Source organism: Rattus norvegicus, chromosome 6 (genome assembly GCF_021556685.1).
Source record: "Rattus norvegicus strain SHRSP/BbbUtx chromosome 6, alternate assembly SHRSP_T2T, whole genome shotgun sequence".
In the NCBI taxonomy this organism is placed as follows: Eukaryota; Metazoa; Chordata; class Mammalia; order Rodentia; family Muridae; genus Rattus; species Rattus norvegicus.
In genome coordinates, this window is record NC_141539.1 from 17,440,644 (window position 1) to 17,457,910 (window position 17,267).

At 47.8% G+C, this 17,267-nt stretch overlaps 1 protein-coding gene and 1 long non-coding RNA gene across 7 annotated transcripts in view; one reads left to right on the plus strand and one right to left on the minus strand.

Annotated features, from left to right (window-relative positions):
• The first annotated feature begins 8,516 nt into the window (after positions 1–8,516).
• On the plus strand, positions 8,517–14,823 carry LOC148005060 (uncharacterized). The gene is made up of 3 exons (XR_015622747.1): positions 8,517–8,702; positions 9,456–9,568; positions 12,707–14,823. It is a non-coding gene; the product is annotated as an uncharacterized LOC148005060 (long non-coding RNA).
• The window catches only part of Eml4 (EMAP like 4), a 115,839-nt gene continuing 112,527 nt past the window's right edge, over positions 13,956–17,267 (minus strand). For all 6 annotated transcript variants that reach the window (NM_001433948.1, NM_001433947.1, NM_001433946.1 and 3 more), the window contains 2 exon segments: positions 13,956–16,510; positions 16,933–17,063. In NM_001433948.1, the coding sequence (NP_001420877.1) occupies positions 16,076–16,510; positions 16,933–17,063 (566 nt within the window). In that variant the 3' untranslated portion in view covers positions 13,956–16,075.

Genomic DNA, 17,267 nt, shown 5'->3' on the forward strand with positions numbered 1-17,267 from the left:
TGTTGGCTGCCTATAAATCACAAGGAAGGGGCGGGGCCTTATGAGCATCCTGTCCCGGCATGACAGAACATAATAACTTGGGGAGTTCGAGAGGCTGTGTTGTTTATGCCTACCTACTGAGCCAAGCAACCACCATCTTGGGGGTTCAGCTGCTCAGACTTACAAAGGAAGTATTCCAGCTGGGCTTGTAGCCTGTTTACATCAGGGGAAGGGTGGGGAGGGTCACAGACTATTTCCTGAGTATGCAGCTGCTCCCTACACAGGGTGTATGCAAATCTGCCATAATTGCTCACAGCCTAGGGGAAGAGCTAGATTCTTTAGGTCCAGGAAGGTTGGGGAGGGGAAGGTCCATCTGTGTAGCCCCTGGAAAGCACTCATCCCTCCTAGGTAAAGGCTTTTCAAATGCAGCATTTCTGAAAGGAGTACCCACAACTGGGGTAACCCCTTACCTGTGCTCTGTACGGAAGCCCAGGAAACTAACTGGGAGGAGGAGGAGATATTAGCTCTCTCTCCCTCTATGAAGGACTTTTAGCAACAGGGCAGCGGCACTGGAAGACAGCATTGAGCAGCACCTGTACTCCTAGTTGGTGAGAATTTTCATTTTACACCCAGGATCCAGCTATAACGTGTGATAACGTGTAATCTTCATAGATCCGTTTAATCTCCTTTAATCCAAACCAGCTCTCCAGTGTCCTTCCAAGAGCCCGGGGAAGTTGTTTGTGGGATACCCACCCACTTAAATTTGTTTAATGGCGTCCCCTCATAAATGATATGGCGTCATATTCTTTAGGCAGTTCTTGTTATAGTTTTGGTGATTCGGAGCTGACATTTCCTTACGATGTTAGTAGATTTCTGTCCCCAGAAGATAACGTTTTCCCTTTGTGATTCTAAGTTGTCTGTCGGGTATTTGGTACAACCCTGTGTTTAGCTGCTCAAGCAACCGGTTTGTTAGTGCTCACTGGTGAAATTTGACTGGATTGTTACTAAAGCAATTGTAAAAAAGTGTTTTTTCTGGGGCTGGAGAGATGGTGTTAAAAATGCTTATTGCTCTTCCAGAGGACTCAGGTTTGGTTTCCTTGTAGGGATAATCTCTTGTGAGCTGTGTGGAAACACCACTTGTCTACAAAAACTGAAGGCAGGAAGTAGAAGATGGGACTTCCGGTAGAGAGAATGGAACTCTGGGAGAGAGTCAGAAGCGGGAGATTGGCCCTGATTCTGAGGAAGCCGGACACATGAAATTGGGAAGCCGTGTGGGAGACATAGAGTAGTTTAAGTGGGTTATGTAAGTTAGGAGCTAGTCGGGGAATGAGCCAAAGCTGTGGTTTAGGTGTTTACTCGTAAGTAGCCTCATTCAGGAACTCGGGCTTGGGTGGAAAAACCCAGTTACAAAGCCCCACACAGCAGCTCACAATCTTTTTTTTTTTTCTTTTTCTTTTCAGAGCTGGGGACTGAACCCAGGGCCTTGCGCTTACTAGGCAAGTGCTCTACCACTGAGCTAAATCCCCAACCTGCAGCTCACAATCTTTTTTTTTTAATAGTTTTTTCTCTTTTTTTATATTTATTTATTACATACAAGTACACTGTCAGTCTCTTCAGACACACCAGAAGAGGGCGTCAGATCTCATTACAGATGGTTGTGAGCCACCATGTGGTTGCTGGGATTTGAACTTAGGACCTCTGGAAGAGCAGTCGGTGCTCTTAACCACTGAGCCATCTCTCCAGCCCCCAGCAGCTCACAATCTTAATTCCAGTTCCAAGGGGTCTGATGCCCTCTTCTGGCTTCCACAGACATCAGGAAAACATTCATACATATAAATGCAAACGAATCAGCTTTTAAGAAGCGGGTTTTGTTTGTTTGTTTGTTTGTTTGTTTTGTTTTGTTTTTCTGAGTAATTAAGAGTGTTTACTACTCATGCGTGCAGAGGACCAAAGTTTATTCCCAGTATCCAATCAGGTAGCTTACAAAGCACCTGTAATTTTAGTTCCAGTTGATTGGACCCTCTTCTGACCTCTACAGGCACCGTGCTCGCGTGCACACGCACAGGAATACTTAAAAAAATCAAAGTGAGGTCTGCAGAGATGATGGCTCAGTGGTTAAGAGCACTGACTGTTCTTCCAGAGGTCCTGAGTTCAATTCCCAGCAACCACATAGTGGCTCACAACCATCTGAAATGGGATCTGATGCCCTCTTCTGGTGCGTCTGAGGACAGCAACAGTGTATTCACATATATACAATAAATAGAGCTTAAAGAAAAAACAAAACAAAGTGAGTTCCTTGCTGTTGCTCCTGCTATGTTGTTGACAGTGTACATCCTCTGTGACAGTGAACATGTAGAGATTTTATTGTGATTTCTTTTCATTGTCTAAGAGCCATCTGTTCCTAATGCATTCTGATGCTCTGTTGTAACCCAGTTTGGCATTTTTTCCGCTCCTCAACTCAACAGAGGATGGTCTCCATGCTAAGACCCTTATTTCTTTGGTTTGCCGCTAGGTGTTTGCTGTGCATTTGTGTGAATGCGTTTGCATTGTCTGTTTAGTTTTGCCTCAGTGCTACTGTACCTCAGTTCTCACTTTGAGCCTAGAGAGTGGTCTCAACTGTACCCCATTTTATGAATGTTTCACAGGTTTTTTTAGTCTACTCATGGCGTGCTGGTTACCTTTTATTTCAATTATTTACTTATTTATTGAAACTAGAGTCATCTGGGAAGAGAGGTCCTCAATTGAAAAAAAAAATGCTTTCATCAGACTGGCCTGTGGGACGTTTTCTTGACTAATGATTGATACGAGAGGGTTCTGCCCACTGTGGGCGGTACCATCCCTGAGTAGGTAGCCCAGATTGTGTACAAGCCAGGAGCAGCAAGGCAGTGACTAGGGTCCCTCCACGGCCTCTGTATCAGCTCCCATTCTGCCTACCCTTGATATTGGACTCCAACTGTTAGATGAAATAAACCATTCCACCCACCAGGTTGCTTTTGGTCATAGCATCTATGTTCATTCTCACGGCATCAGAAAAGTAAGCAAACATGCAGACATTAGGTTTTTGCTTCAGCCCGGCACTGCCTTCTCTGCCTTGTGTCTGTTACACTGACAAACACATACCAGAGGCTTAATTTCTGGAAGAGCGGTCTCAGGGCGAGAGATGGGGCTCGTTCCTGTCTAGGTCATAAAAGTGTCTGATCTCCTTTGCTGGTGGAGTACAGCATCTACCTTTTTTGATGCTTGCCAACCCGATACAGTAAAATGTCTTGGTGGTTTAAGATTTATTTCTTTATTATCTATAAGTACACTGTAGCTGTCTTCAGACACACCAGAAGAGGGCATCAGATCTCATCACAGGTGATTGTGAGCCACCATGTGGTTGCTGGGATTTGAACTCAGGTTTTCTAGAAGGACAGTCAGTGCTCTTAACCGCTGTGCCATCTCTCCAGCCCCGTCTTTGAGGTTTAAATTACCTTCCTATTGTGGTTAGTGGCCTTGACTGTCTTTCATGCTTTGAATTCATTTTCTCACGGGGAGGTGCATTGTGTTTCCACTTTGGTGAACTATTTCTGTGCTTCTGAGTGCTTTCTGATGTTGCTGCAAGTGTCACTGACCCCTTGGGCTTGACTTCTTCATGGACCATCTCTAGTGTCACCTGTCGGTAAATCTGTCACACCCAACCAATGCAGAGACCCGAGGGAAGCTGGGGCTCACAAGGGCTGCGTTCAGAGTAAGACAGTTGTCCCTTGTGGCCTGCCTTGGCTGTGCAGCTGGTTCATGCTCAGTCAGCAGGGCAGGCTCTTTTCTCATCTCACACATGTGGAAACGGCCATCTAGCCAGCAAAAGGCAGCTCTGAGTCCCAGTCTAAGACACCTTACTGGCCTAGTCAGGTCCTTCACCGAACAGTCAGCAGTCTGAGGATGCACAGGACCAATGCAGATGGTGGCCCAGGCCTTCCTGTTCTTGCTTCTTTTCTTTCTTTTTTTTCTCACTTTTTCGGAGCTGGGGACAGAACCCAGGGCCTTGCGCTTGCTAGGCAAGTGCTCTACCACTGAGCTAAATCCCCAACCCCTTCTTGCTTCTAAGTACAGGTGCTGGCTCTTTGCCAGGTTGCTGGGCCACCAGACTGTCATGGCCGTCAGGTGAGCCACTCTTTAACAGAGAAGCTGTTGGACATCCAGTCTTTTTCCTTTCCCAGATCACATTGATTAGGCCAGATGCTAACCGATTCTTCCATGTAACCTTCACCCTTCCAGGGTCTTTTCCCCACTTCAGTTCCGGGAGCGTTGAGACCCCATGGGCGTACTCTTAAAGCAAGGGTACTCTTACAAGGCAAACATACTGAGTAGTGGGTTTCATTATGATATTTTCTTAGGGTTCCCCTTGCTCTGAGGAGACACCATGACCAAGGCAATTCTTACAAAGGAAAACACTTAATTGGAGCTGGCTTACAGTTCAGATTTGGTGGTTATTGTTGATCCATCACATCATGGTGGGAAGTGTGTGACACGAAGGCGTACATGGTGCTGAGAGGGAGCTGAGAGCCCTACATTGGGATCCACAGGCAGCAGGAAGGCAGACAGTGACACACCGACCAGGCTTGAGCTTCCTCAGGGACAGAACTTCCAACAGAGTCAAATCTACTGCAACAAGGCTACACCTCTTAATAGTGCCACTCCCTGTGGGCCTATTTTCTTTCAAACCACCACAGAGGTCATTCTTTGAGCACTGCCTTCTTCCTTCCCCTCAGACTTCAGCTGGTTTTCTAGTTAGCTCCCTCATACACTTTCTTTTAAAAAAACAACAACAATGAACTTATGTATATGAGTGTTTGCATGCATGTATGTGTGTGTGTTCTCGCACACATTATATACAAGCCAGGTGCTGGGAGAGGCCAGAAGAGGGCGTCAGAGCCCCTGAAACTGGAGTCGCAGATGGCTGTGCGCCTCTGTGTGGGTGCAGGGAACTGAGCCCAGGCCAATGAAGAACAGCCAGTCTCAGCCCCTCCCGTCGAGTATCCTTCATTCTCCTCTTTCTCACCTCTCTTAAGCGCTCTTCCTCTCTCATGATTCCCTGTCTGGTTTTCATAAGCTATGAACACACACATATACCCATATACACACAACTTATGAACACACACATATACCCATATACACATGAATACACGCATATGCATACCCATAGGTATAGACTTTAAATTTGTCTTCTGGCTTATTTTGCTTGACACAGGAAGGAAATAATTTTGAGTCCTCAACTTCTATTACCCTTCCTACAGTTGAGCTGCCCGGGAACCCGGCTTAAGGGTTTCCTGCTGCTGGTCTGTGGAGACATAGAAACGCAGCTCCCAGGCAGGATCAAGTAAGGACTGGTGACAGTGCAAGTAGGGGCTGGAATGCTGCCCTTGAATGACACCTTTTACAGTCACTAGGATGTAAAGAAACAGCATAAAAACAACCCTCTGGATCTGTAATAATCTTATACGTCTTCCTCGAAACGGCAGCTGGAGTGAGCAAACAGGCTGTAATGCTCTCACAAGTTCCACAGCCTCATTGACCTTTCATAAATCCTGTAACAATCTCTACCTGTTTGATTTTTTCTTAATTACAAATATGTGTGAGTTAGAATCCTGAGTCTGTGTGTGATCGAACTGCAAACTGTAGCCAATGTAACACTGGCAATCTTTAACCACAATCTTCAAGTTTTCTTTGTAACACCAGAGCCCAACCATGGCTTAGGAAAGCAAAACTCAACCTCCAACAATCTAGTCTCCAAAATCCAGTCTCTCCAGAACACCAAGTCCATCCCTCATGCTATAAAGTTTGATTGCCAATTCCTGTATACGAACACAGGATGGTGCAGGCTCTAACACCTCAACAAAGAGACACTTGAGAAGAAAATGTTTTTCTCACTTGGCCTTAAACTATGTTCTGCTGTGTTCTGTTTCTGTGGAAGCAGCTCTCATGCTCTCTGGGTTATGACAAGTGTATTTTGATAATAGGAAGAGGGGTGATTTGTTGTATAAATATTTTAAGAAGAAGCCTTTGCTTAGTCTTATTTCTTTGTTTAGTCTTGCCTCAGTTGTTCCTGGTATCATGGGAATAATGATTGTCGGCGCCTGCGCCGCCAGTGTGTGAATATCAGGCGTAGGTCTGCGGGATTGAAAGAAAACACGTACACGGGTCACCAGTTTTCAGCGAGTGCCACCAAGGCTTTACTGAGATCTCCTTATATACCCCAGGCAAAAGCTGTGGAAAAACAACAAGGCAGGTGAAAAATCCCCAACCAGGAAAACAGGAAAAGTCTGTGTGGTGAAAGTTCCCGCCCAATCAGGGGCATAAACAACTTCTTAACAACAAGAAGCAGGAAGGCTCGGTGGGGAGGAAGGGTGCCACGGAAAATCCCAGCCGCAAATCAGGGGCTAAGAGCAGCTGCCAAGGGTGTAAACAATTTCTTGCTATAGCAGGCTAAAAGGCTCAGCGAGAGGGGAGGGAAACGGCAAGGTAGGGCCCAACAATGATCTTATGGTATCTGGCCAAAACGGAAATTGAGGTAATGCATATTCATATCTGTATAAGGATTAATAAAGCTTGCAACTGCGTGCAGTTGCTTCTGCCTTTGCTCTGCACCCCCTGTGTCCTGGAGGTGTGCAACCCTACCCAGGGCCCCCAACGCACTAGACGTTGACACTGGTCTATTCAGCGGACCAGCCTGGACCGAGGTGTAGTCCTTTTCTCCTTGGTGTACCTCCCACAAAGCTCACTGGTCTATTCTTGCTCCCTTCTGCTTCCCTGACCTAGCGAATGCTTGAGCCTCCAAAGTGAGCCAGATGGCAGCCTTAGATAAGCAATCCCAGAGACTGATGGGAGTGTCCCTAAAAATCATTTCTGGGCCTGTTTTCAGCTTCGGGCTTCTGAGAAAAAAAATGGCCAGAACCCATCCTATCTGGGGTCCTGTGTGGGGCTGCTCCTAGTGGTGGTGTGAGGAGCCCCTGTGGGGGTTTGGTCACAGAAGGCTACCATTTGCGGGGTGTGGGGGACGGGGGAGCCTCGGGCTTGTGTTCTGGGGAACTTAGGTTGCATTAGACTCTTCTGTGTTAGAAAGGGGCTGGATGGAATGTAGTTTCCTCTGCCACCGGCTGCTGTCATCCTGGCCTGTGTGTGGCTTGGAAGGTGGTGTTGCCTCCGGCTGTGTTCTGCTTGTTCTGTTCCGAAGTCTATTACAGGATTTCCGAGGGGACTGTTGCAAAACGCTAATGGGCCACAAGGGCCGTGTGTGCAGGGTGTCTGGGAGCAGCATTCTCCAGATAACATCTTTTTCCTTGTGTTCGGAACAGCCCACCCAGGACACGGTGCCTTCCCTCAGACTTTTTCTCTGGTCACTGATATTTGTCCTGATCACGCGGCTTTGCTCCGGGGCCAAAGCACAGGCCTTCCACACAGCGCAGCGTGTACTTGCCAGATTGGAATCTCTGGTCACTGCACACGTCCCCTTCTGATGGAACGCAGTTGAAGCCGCCGCCGCCGCCGCCACCGCCGCCGCAGGTCATGGAAAGTGGTGGCCTTTCTTCCCATCAGTGTGAAGAAGCTGTGGAAGCGCGGAGCTCAGCTAACCAGGCTCCGAGATGAAGAGAGAGGGAGAGCGAAGATGGGGATGGGCAGAAGAAATAAAGAAGGAGAGAGGGGAAGGGAGGGGAGAGGGAGAGGGATGTGAGTTGGGGGAGACAAGACGTTGAATGGAAGGGAGTGCAGGGGCTGGGGGTCCAAGGGTCACAAACCTGATGGCACAGCTCAGCCCCAGCCCCAGGCCCGTCTTTGGGATGGTACAAGTGAGGGTTACAGAAGGGTTTTGCCGGAGGGGTTTTGACGGAGGTAGGAGCCAAGCATACCCTAGTAGTTCTAAGCTCATCCTCCCGCTCCCTTCCCCTCCCCCACCCAGGCCACCAACACCCTCCAGGTTACACAGCCGATTAATTTGAAAATTGAGTTGCAGCTGAATGAGTTGATGTTGATTTCAAAGTTCACTGGTGTTTAATTAGAACCATCTTGAGACTAAAGCAGCTCCAAGGAAATTGTTCTGACCGAATAATTAAAGAGAATAAAGGTTAGATTAGTGTTTCTGGTTAAGTCTGTGTTGTAGTCAACACTTCCAAAGCATGAATCTCATTAACCTTTCATGAACCAGCATTAAATTGTTCTCAATGAGTTGTCATTCTAATTAAGGCAGAATCATACAGAGGAGCCGTTGTTTATACTCCGTGGCTCTGATGACTCTTCCTTGAAGACGTCCTTGGGAAATGGTTCCCTAACTTTGTCCTCGCCCAGCTGCCTAAGCTCCCATCCACAGGAGCTCATGGACACTGGGGAGAACTGGGCGTCAGACCGGGGCCACAGGGGTGGCAGGAGAGACTAAGGTAAAGTTAAAGGAGAGCTGAAGTAGCCTAGACCAGCTTAGTGGTATTCTGAGAGGCCTATGAGGTCAGATGGAGAATATGTTGTGATTTTGGGGGTTACTTAGCGATAGGCACCCGAACTCTCTGCTGAGGGATTTGCTCCATGTCCATAGCCAGTGCCCTCCAAGGCATACATCATCTTTAATTCTGCCGTGGGGTACTGGAGACAGAATGGGGACCCTATCTCTGCCTCCAGTGCTCAGAGTGATGATCTAGCCTGGTGACCCCCAGTTCTGCAGACAGAGGTGGGGCCAAGGCCCCAGAATGTAGGAGGTGGGTGGCACTGTTTAAATTGTATATGGTCCAAGGTTAGAGTGTGCATCGACTCAGGAGAGCATTAGCATTTTGGGCAAGCAGTGGTGGGGCGGGTGGGCAGGAGGGAGGGGAGCTGCACAAGTGAGGAGGAATCAGGCTCAGGCCTGTTTTGGAGGAGAGCTCCTACTCTGGTTGGCAGGCAGCAAATGTGTGTCTTGGAGACAGTCACCGATTCCAGCGCTGAACTGACAGGATTAGGAGCAGAGGGTGGACTGAATGAAAGAGGCTTGAGGTGGCTAGGCTGGTACTAAGGTGAGGCCTGGGGACTACTGGGGCACTGGAGGCCACCCTGACCATCTGTCCTCCCATGTGAATCCGGAGCAGAGACTCTGACACCAAGAACATGGAGGAGCGAAGAGCAGTTGCTGAGATGCTCAGGGAGGAGGTGTATCCATGACCTGTTTCCTCAATGCCTCCTTAGACAGATCTCGGTGTTTAAATTCATTAATGTTTAATGAAAAAAAGGAATCGATTACTATGATTTAATAAAGAAAAGTTCTCTATCGTAACGTGTTTCCCATGGAAATGACTTCAGTTTTGTTGACTGTGAATGGCGGCTTTATTACTGGAGCCAGCTGCGGTCTCTCCTAGAGCTCCTAACGACGTGTCCGTGTCCCGTTGCTTGTCCTGAGGAGACATTGTATTGCTTCCAAGGGGACAGGCCTGTACCACGAATCAAGATGGCTAATGTCATTCATTTGTCCTCACCAGGGGGGCTGGCCTTGCCTGAGCAGATGCGGGCAGAGCTCCAAACTCTTTATTGCTCCCTTCTCAAGGGGCCAGAAGCTGGGAGAGGAGACAGGCAGCGCCTCCACCCACCACAGGTAACAGACTCCAAGTAATTAGTGCAGTTAAAACTGGGTCCTTTTCACTACGGCCAGAAGGCTCACTTGGTGATGGAGATAGAGTGATTTCTACAGACAGCAATATCACTAGACAAGATGACATTATGGTAGAACTGGTGGGACTGGAGAGGTTTTCCTGTTAGATTCCTCATCCACCCCCAGCAGGAGGCTGGTCTACTAGCCTCGGGGTGGAGGATTCTAGGGTTGTGTGACTCTTCCTACCAAGGGGATTCTAGGCTCTGTTCAGAATTAATTCATCTTCTCAATGGAAAATGTCAAGGCCCAGCAAACATTTTTGCTGATGATTCTGGTGATGAGATACACAGGGGCAGCAAACAGTTGACTACGTGAAAATGGATTTTCTCCTGCAAAGCAGTCACTTGGAAAGAAAGTTGATGGCCTTCTTTCAGTGATGTGGCAGCCTCAGGAGGCTGCTCATCCTGCAACCCCTTCATTTGATTAATTCTGAACAAAGGAAGACAGCTCGCCCCAGGTACTCAGGAAAGCAGGGCCAGGGTTTGCTTTAGGAGAGGGTTCCAAGAACAAGAAGTAGACAGTGCCTCTAGGAGCAAAACAAGGAAGAGAAAGGATGTCCCGCCTCAGCTGAGGCATGGCATAGCAACAGCCACACCCCTCCCCTCACACCCCTGCAGCAGGAAGTGGGAACTGCTACAGATGGGGCAAATTGTAAATGTTCCTAAACTTTTAACTTCTCAAGTACAAAGATGATGCCCCCAGCGGGGGGAAGGCTCCGTCCATGCCTCACCTCATGTGACAGGCCATACTTCAGGATGCAGAGACACTCAATGTGTAAAGTTACCTTCTGGCTGTGTATATTGGTGGTAGTCTTGAATCTCACCCACTGAGACATCATTATGTATATGAATGTGTATGCAGACAATGGAAAGCCCCAGAGATCCTGAACCCTGAAATACTTCTGGATGAGAACAAGCCAGGATGTATCACTGGAATGGACCGGATGGGGTCAGAGGGTCTGGGTTGCCACCCGTGGTCACACCTGTGTGATAGCCCTACAGCAAGAAATTCTCTTGGACACCTGTGATGGCAAAGCTAGGCGGGAAAGCAATAGATGCCACCCAGTTTCACCAACTCATCTGCCCTGGCGTAGCACTTCAGTGCACGAGGTCAGAGATGCATGGAAGGCCTTGGCTGCCAGCACAGTTCAGTTCATTCGGTAGAGTCTGCCAAGCATGTAGAAGGCCCGCCCTTCGACTCCCCACACTGCACAGACAGTGTGTTATGGTGGCGTGTGTCTGTGAGTTTAGCACCAATGGAGCAGGTGGCCCTTCCATGTTTTCAACATGGATCAAGTCTGAAGTCAACCTGACTACACAAGACAGTCTCTCGGGCTCTGTTGGAAAACGGCCCCACTAATGTGTTGCAGGATATTTGATCACACTGTGAACTCCAAGTCGATGTGATTTCCTTAAAACAAAGCCAACCAAACAAACAAAAAACCCCACCCTGCTTCTAGTTACAGTGTGGCTCAGCCCTTAGCACACACCTTGAAACACTGAAGGCAAAGTCAGTTTGTACAAGGAAGCACCCAGTTTTGAGAGTGATGTCTAATTGTCAGAAAAGTGAGGAATCAGAAAGATTTGACAGAATAGGATATACTCAACTTTCACAAGGAGAGGAAAGGGAAGCTACTTAAGAGTAGTGCATGGAGAGACACTTTTGTAACAGGTTGTAGAGAGAACGAACCAGAGAATTGAGGAGTCAGATTAGAACAGATTGTCAAAGTTAGGATGAGGCCAAGCAGAGCAGTTCAGGGAGAAGCCAGAATGAATCCGTCAGTTTTAGAGCCAGAACAACTGAGTTGAACCAGCCAGCTAGAGGCCAGACCTAGAAAGGGTGGGCTTGTTCAGCAGTCAGTCTCAGAAGCTGACAACATTCTAGGCCAAGATAAGGTTGTACGGAGGCTAGAAGCTTCCAGGACTGGGCCCGGGCTAGCAGACGGCGGCAGTAAACCTTGGGAGATAGCAATTACTGTGGGTGAATGACACTTTTACACTAATGCTGTACGTGCTCTTCAAAACTACAAAAGAATTTGTTTTATTGTATTTAAGGTCATTTTGAAATGATGGATTCAAGCTTAAAACTTGGATTCCTGTGACCTCTTCCCTCACTTTTCTCCAGTGGTGGAACTATATAACTGCACATAACAGGAATGGTCACAGCGACCCACAGATGTTATGCAGTTTGTTCTTACCAGTTCTGGTTCTGGTGTTATGAAATCTACATTCAGGTTCAAGCAGCCGCCCTGGTGCCACTGTGTGTGTGTGTGTGTGTGTTTTCTGAGGCAGGGTTTCTTTGTGTAGCCTTGGCTGTCCTGAAATTTTCTCTGTAGACCACGCTGGCCTTGAACTCGCAGAGGTCTGCTTGCCTCTGTCTCTCGAGTGCTGTGATTAAAGACATGTGCTGCCACCACCACTCAACTGGTACACTTTTGTAGTGCAGGGTAAACTCCATTTTGTTTAAGACCAGGGGCTAAACTCCCAATTCCAGGAAGAAAACCACTAAGTCCACTTGAGCAATAGCAGGGTCAGGATACATATAGGTAAGATCCTGCAGAGAACAGGAAACCTAGCCATCCTGTTTGTCAGGCGGTTTTGCCCCTATGTTCAGTTCCTGCAGATTATGCCAGAAACACAGTTTTTAAAGTATTAACTTGAAGCTGGAGAGATGGCTCAGCGGTTAAGAGCACCGACTGTTCTTCCAGAGGTCCTGAGTTCAAATCCCAGCAACCACATGGTGGCTCACAACCGTCTGTAATGAGATCTGAGGCCCTCTTCTGGTGTGTCTGCAGACAGCTACAATGTACTTATATAGAATAAATAAATCTTAAAAAAAAAATAAAGTATTAACTTGCTGAGCTGTACAGAAATCCCCCAAGCTTGCTGGGACTACCAATCAATACCCTGCATCCTCAGACCCAGGTCTGCGGCTCTGGCGCTGACCCGGTTAACAGGACTAGCAAGAGACCTTGCTCATGAGCTCGTAACAAAGACCATTATGTTCTTGTATCATGGGCTTCTCAGTGGTCTTTGGGGTCCCTGCGAGTTGGCCATCACTTGTGTGTCCTCTCCTATCCAGGGTTCTTCACTGTTTGATACTGCTGAGTCTGAAGTCCTCCCTAGCTGGCTGACCCATCTAGCACCTCTTAGGAGAAATCGCCCATCATCTGGAGGTGGGAGCAGAGGCGCTGGCTGCATGGACAGAGGCTTCAAATTGTGGTCATCTCCGACACTGCGCTCTTCTGCTGCACGTCTGATGAAGAATTCATGGTGTGCTTTGTGGCCATGAAGCTTCTATGGAACTCCCATAATGGGAAGGTTGTAGTGAAAGTCTGAAGGTTATGGGGATTGGTGGGTGAAGCTAGGAAAGAACTCATGGGGCCCTGTGTGTTTTTGGAAAAGCAGCTGGATCCCATGATCCTTAGGCTCTTGGGTGTGAGCTGGGGGCAATCCTGGCTACACTTTCCTAGCAGTGGCAGCATGTAGTAACATGTCTGTGGATAATACATCCTCTTGGGCAAGGAGACTGAAGGTGGGCCCCTCCTTGGTTCCTCTCATTTCCTTTGCCGTATCAGAGCCCGACCCTGTTAGAGCCTCCTTGTTCCTGTGTAGGCTTTCTCTTGATGGCTTGAGTCTGTATGTATGCAGCTTGGCATGACCCTTGCTAAGTGAGGCTGGTTACCCTGCCGCGATTTTTCAGCTAAGGCTCTGTAGGAGCTGACGGCAGAGGGGGATACGGCATCCTTGGCCTGCAGCCGGTCTCCCTCCATAGCCTTCCCACACTCATGTGGTGGTGCAGACCTGTGGTCCAAGTACTCAGGAGGCTGAGACAATGTCAATGTCAGTCTGGGCTCCACGAGACTGCCCAAAAGCAAAATAAACAAAACACATACATGCCAAACTCAAAACCACCCCTGGCCATAAAAGATCCCACACCTGTAAACTGCTACTGCAGGAACCTCAAGGCCCCTAAAACTCGACAGATTTCCCTACAGTTTCTTTTCTATATTTATTGTTAAAACATAAGCATCTCACGTATCTAAGTGTGACCGTTAGGGGTTTTCCCCCTCTCCTTTTCTGATGCCCTGCTGGCCTGCCTCTGCTTCCCCAGCCCTGAGATTAAAGGTGTCTCCCACCACACCTTTAATGCATAGTCATGTGAATACCAGCATAAACCAACTTAGGATACATGTAAAAGCAAAAGGACCGAATGGGGCATGTCTACGATAACTTTCCAGGATGAGGCAGGAGGACTGCCACAAGATTAAAGCCAGCCTGGAATGCAAGACCGTCTCCGACAACCACTACCAAAAAAGGCAAAGGAAACGTTTGATTATCATATGTTTTTATCTTCAAAGTTTTCTGCCATGACACCGGAATGCATGATAGAAATGGCTCATCTTCACATGAAACACTTGGGTTCATTTTCATTCACAAGCTTTTCTAACAGAGTCATAATCCCGCATCCTTCCACCCCGTCACAGCTCTGACTGACGTCAAACAGTAGTTGCCAGCACTAGAGGCTGGAGTGCTCTCTGCACATTAGTAGTGTCTTTGGAAACTACCACCCAAGAGTATCGTGATTATAAATCTCACTGTACATGGCAACCCCGAAGGTGACAGATGTCCCCAAAGTCCCTGCTTGTGGACAGCTGCATCCTCCAGGCACTGAGAGAAGCACACGTTCTTCTCCTCCGACTGCTTGTTCATCTCCTAGCATCCATTTGCAAGTACTTGATTTCATCCCCACTGCTAGCTGGCGGGCAGAGATGCTGAAGCTGTGCTCTCTGACAACTGGGTAGAGACGAAACTGAAAGTCAGGTGGCTTGAAATCTCCTCTTTGGAAGAGAGCTACGTTGAGGTGAGGTTTTTTTTTTTTTGTTTTGTTTTTCTCCACTTAATTAAAAAAAAAAAGTTGTAAACAAAAGGAGAGAGATACATGGACATAGACCTAGACACAGACTTTCACTGAACACACTTGGATGTCTGCATCTTCTTTAGATGCACTGCTCTCTGCTGTCCCTCCACACACCTGCGCAGTGTGTGAATAGTGTCTCGAGTGTCCTTGGCGTTCACGGTTCCAAGCGATGTTGACATACCTGATATGTTACTCCTGAGAAGGTACTGGGAGGGAATGACAGTTCTGACGCACTCTGGAATGGCACAATCACGTAAACGCTTGCACATTTAAGACTTCTGAACTTAGGAAAAGTTACATAATCCAACAACAAAAACATATGAAAACAATGTAGCAAGTTAAAAAAAAATAAAGTTTTGTAATCAATGTATAAACAAACATAGGAAACGCACACTTGTCAGTAATTTAAGTAGGAAACACATACTTGAGAAAAATAGTTATCTGACAAAACTTACAAAAGCCCAACTTACCCACGTATACTAACACATGCACTGCCCAGACCAAAGCTAGCCATACGAGGGTTGCGAGGCTCACAGAGGAAGGAGTGCCCACAGGTGGCACACGTCTGCAAAGGGTGCGGCCTACAGGCGGCACTGTGACTATTACACTTCTGTAAAAAGATATCTTATCTCCTGGTGTAACCTGTATAAAAATTACAACTAGACCAATGAATTTCAAGCACCAATTCGACCATTTAACGACTGTGTTTTTCTACTGAGGGAACAGATAGTGCTGAAGGCTAGCGACGGTTAGCGGTCTTTGTTACAGTTCATCTGGTAAAGGCATGCGGTTTTTCTTCCATTCCCTTGAACGCCGAACGCTGAGAATGTTTGGGCCAGTGAAGGACTCCTTGGAGAACCGGCTTTCAGGATCACGGTTCACTATACACCAAAAGCTCTTCAACAAACCACGGCTTGCTTCTGGGATAAGGCAGTTTGTACACAAGCCACTGAGGACGGGTCCTCGTGGAAACTTAGAAAGGCAGCACCTACAGAGTAGCCTACCAAGCACGTCTGGACATCTCGGGTAGTGTAAGGAAACGCAGTATCCCATGGGAAGGCAATGCCATCGCACGTGGCAAGACCGAAATTCTCTTTAGTCAAGAAGAAGTTCCCGTTAGACATCTGAGTGGGATGGTATCACAATAAGAGCACTTTTTCCTGCTTTCTTTTTTTGCATCAGGAAAAAATGGCAGCCAAGTAAGCAATGGTGCCTGCGAGGCGAGGCCTCCAGCTGTTGGCTAGGAAATCACATTCAGACACCAGGTTTCTTCCAAAGGGCACAGCTGCAGTTCTTTCCAGTTCTGCACCACACACGTTGATTTCTTAGACACACCTCCAGTCTCCTTCTGCTATTTAAGTTTGATTACACTGTCTCCTGGTTTGCTCTAACCACTGACGGCGTACCGGACTGCGGAAGAGCATCTGATCTCATGGGACACAAACCTCCACCCACAGTGATCCCCATCACTGCATCCTGTTACCTGGGCTCCGTCACATCCCAGCAGCAGAGGAGCATGGGAACGTGGTTTTAGCACAGGGGAGCCGCGCCTTGCTCCTCCTCAGACGCCTCGGCTGCTCCCTGCTTCTCCCCTCGCTCACTAGCTGGCTCTTCATCAATCACCACACCAAGGTCTTCGCTGCCCCACTCGCTCTGCTCCAGACTGTTCTCCACGAGCGTGGGGGAGCTGCTTACTCTGCTTTCTTCTTCTGCCGTCCCAGGTAACGGCTGGGAAGGAGGCTGTGGAGCGTTACACAGCCTGGCGTTTTCAGTGGCAGAGGCAGGGGCTTTGGTTGAACTGGTGTCTGCTATGACCTCATTTTGAGGCAAAGGTAACTTTTCCACCAGCTTCCACTGAATGATACTCATATCCTTCCCACCGGTTGAAATGAGGTGACTGTCATTGTGAGTAAAACTGACGTTGGTCACGTGGCTGCTGTGGGCACTGTACTTGTGACTAGGGGCCTATAAAATAAATCAGATGGGAAAATTAAACTCACTTTTACATGGCTGCTTACAGCAATAGAACTGACCAGGGACATTAAGTCAGATTATGAAAACAGGTTAATTTGTTACAAGACAGAGTTGAGGAATAAAACAGGGAAGATTTTCCTTTTATTATTTCTTTAGAAGGAATGAGAGCCTGGTAGTGCACTCTGTAATGGCGGTACCTGTGAGTCAAAGGCAGAAGGAATGTATGAATTCAAGGCCAAAAGACCCTGTCTCAAAAAGAAAACAGGAACAGGGCACTAAGACCCAGCCATCCTCTAGTGTGACAACGGGAGCCTGGGCAAGGCTGCACAGCACATCACCAAGAGCACTGACAGCCCCACAGATACCCCAAGCAGAAGGTAGGACAACACGGCTTCCTCCTGAGCCGAGCTAACCTTTGGTTTGGAGCAGGGATACTGAAACAGATGAACTTTACAGAAATCATCGGCCACGGCTATCACCCTTCGATGGTGGGATCGAACCAGGGCGTTGATGTCTGTTCCATCGGATCCTTCTGGCCAGACACCTGGAGAAACACGAGTAGATAAAATTGGCCTGAAACATAACTGACCTTACACACGCACCCAAACACCTCAGGCCAAGGAGCACAGAGCCAATCCTAGTCAGCAAGAAGCAGCAAGTGAGGCCAAGAAACTAGCCTCACCTTGGCCTGCTTACACAATAAGCTCCTTAGGAACCGTTATCTGTTACTTGTAGAGAAGAGAAAAGC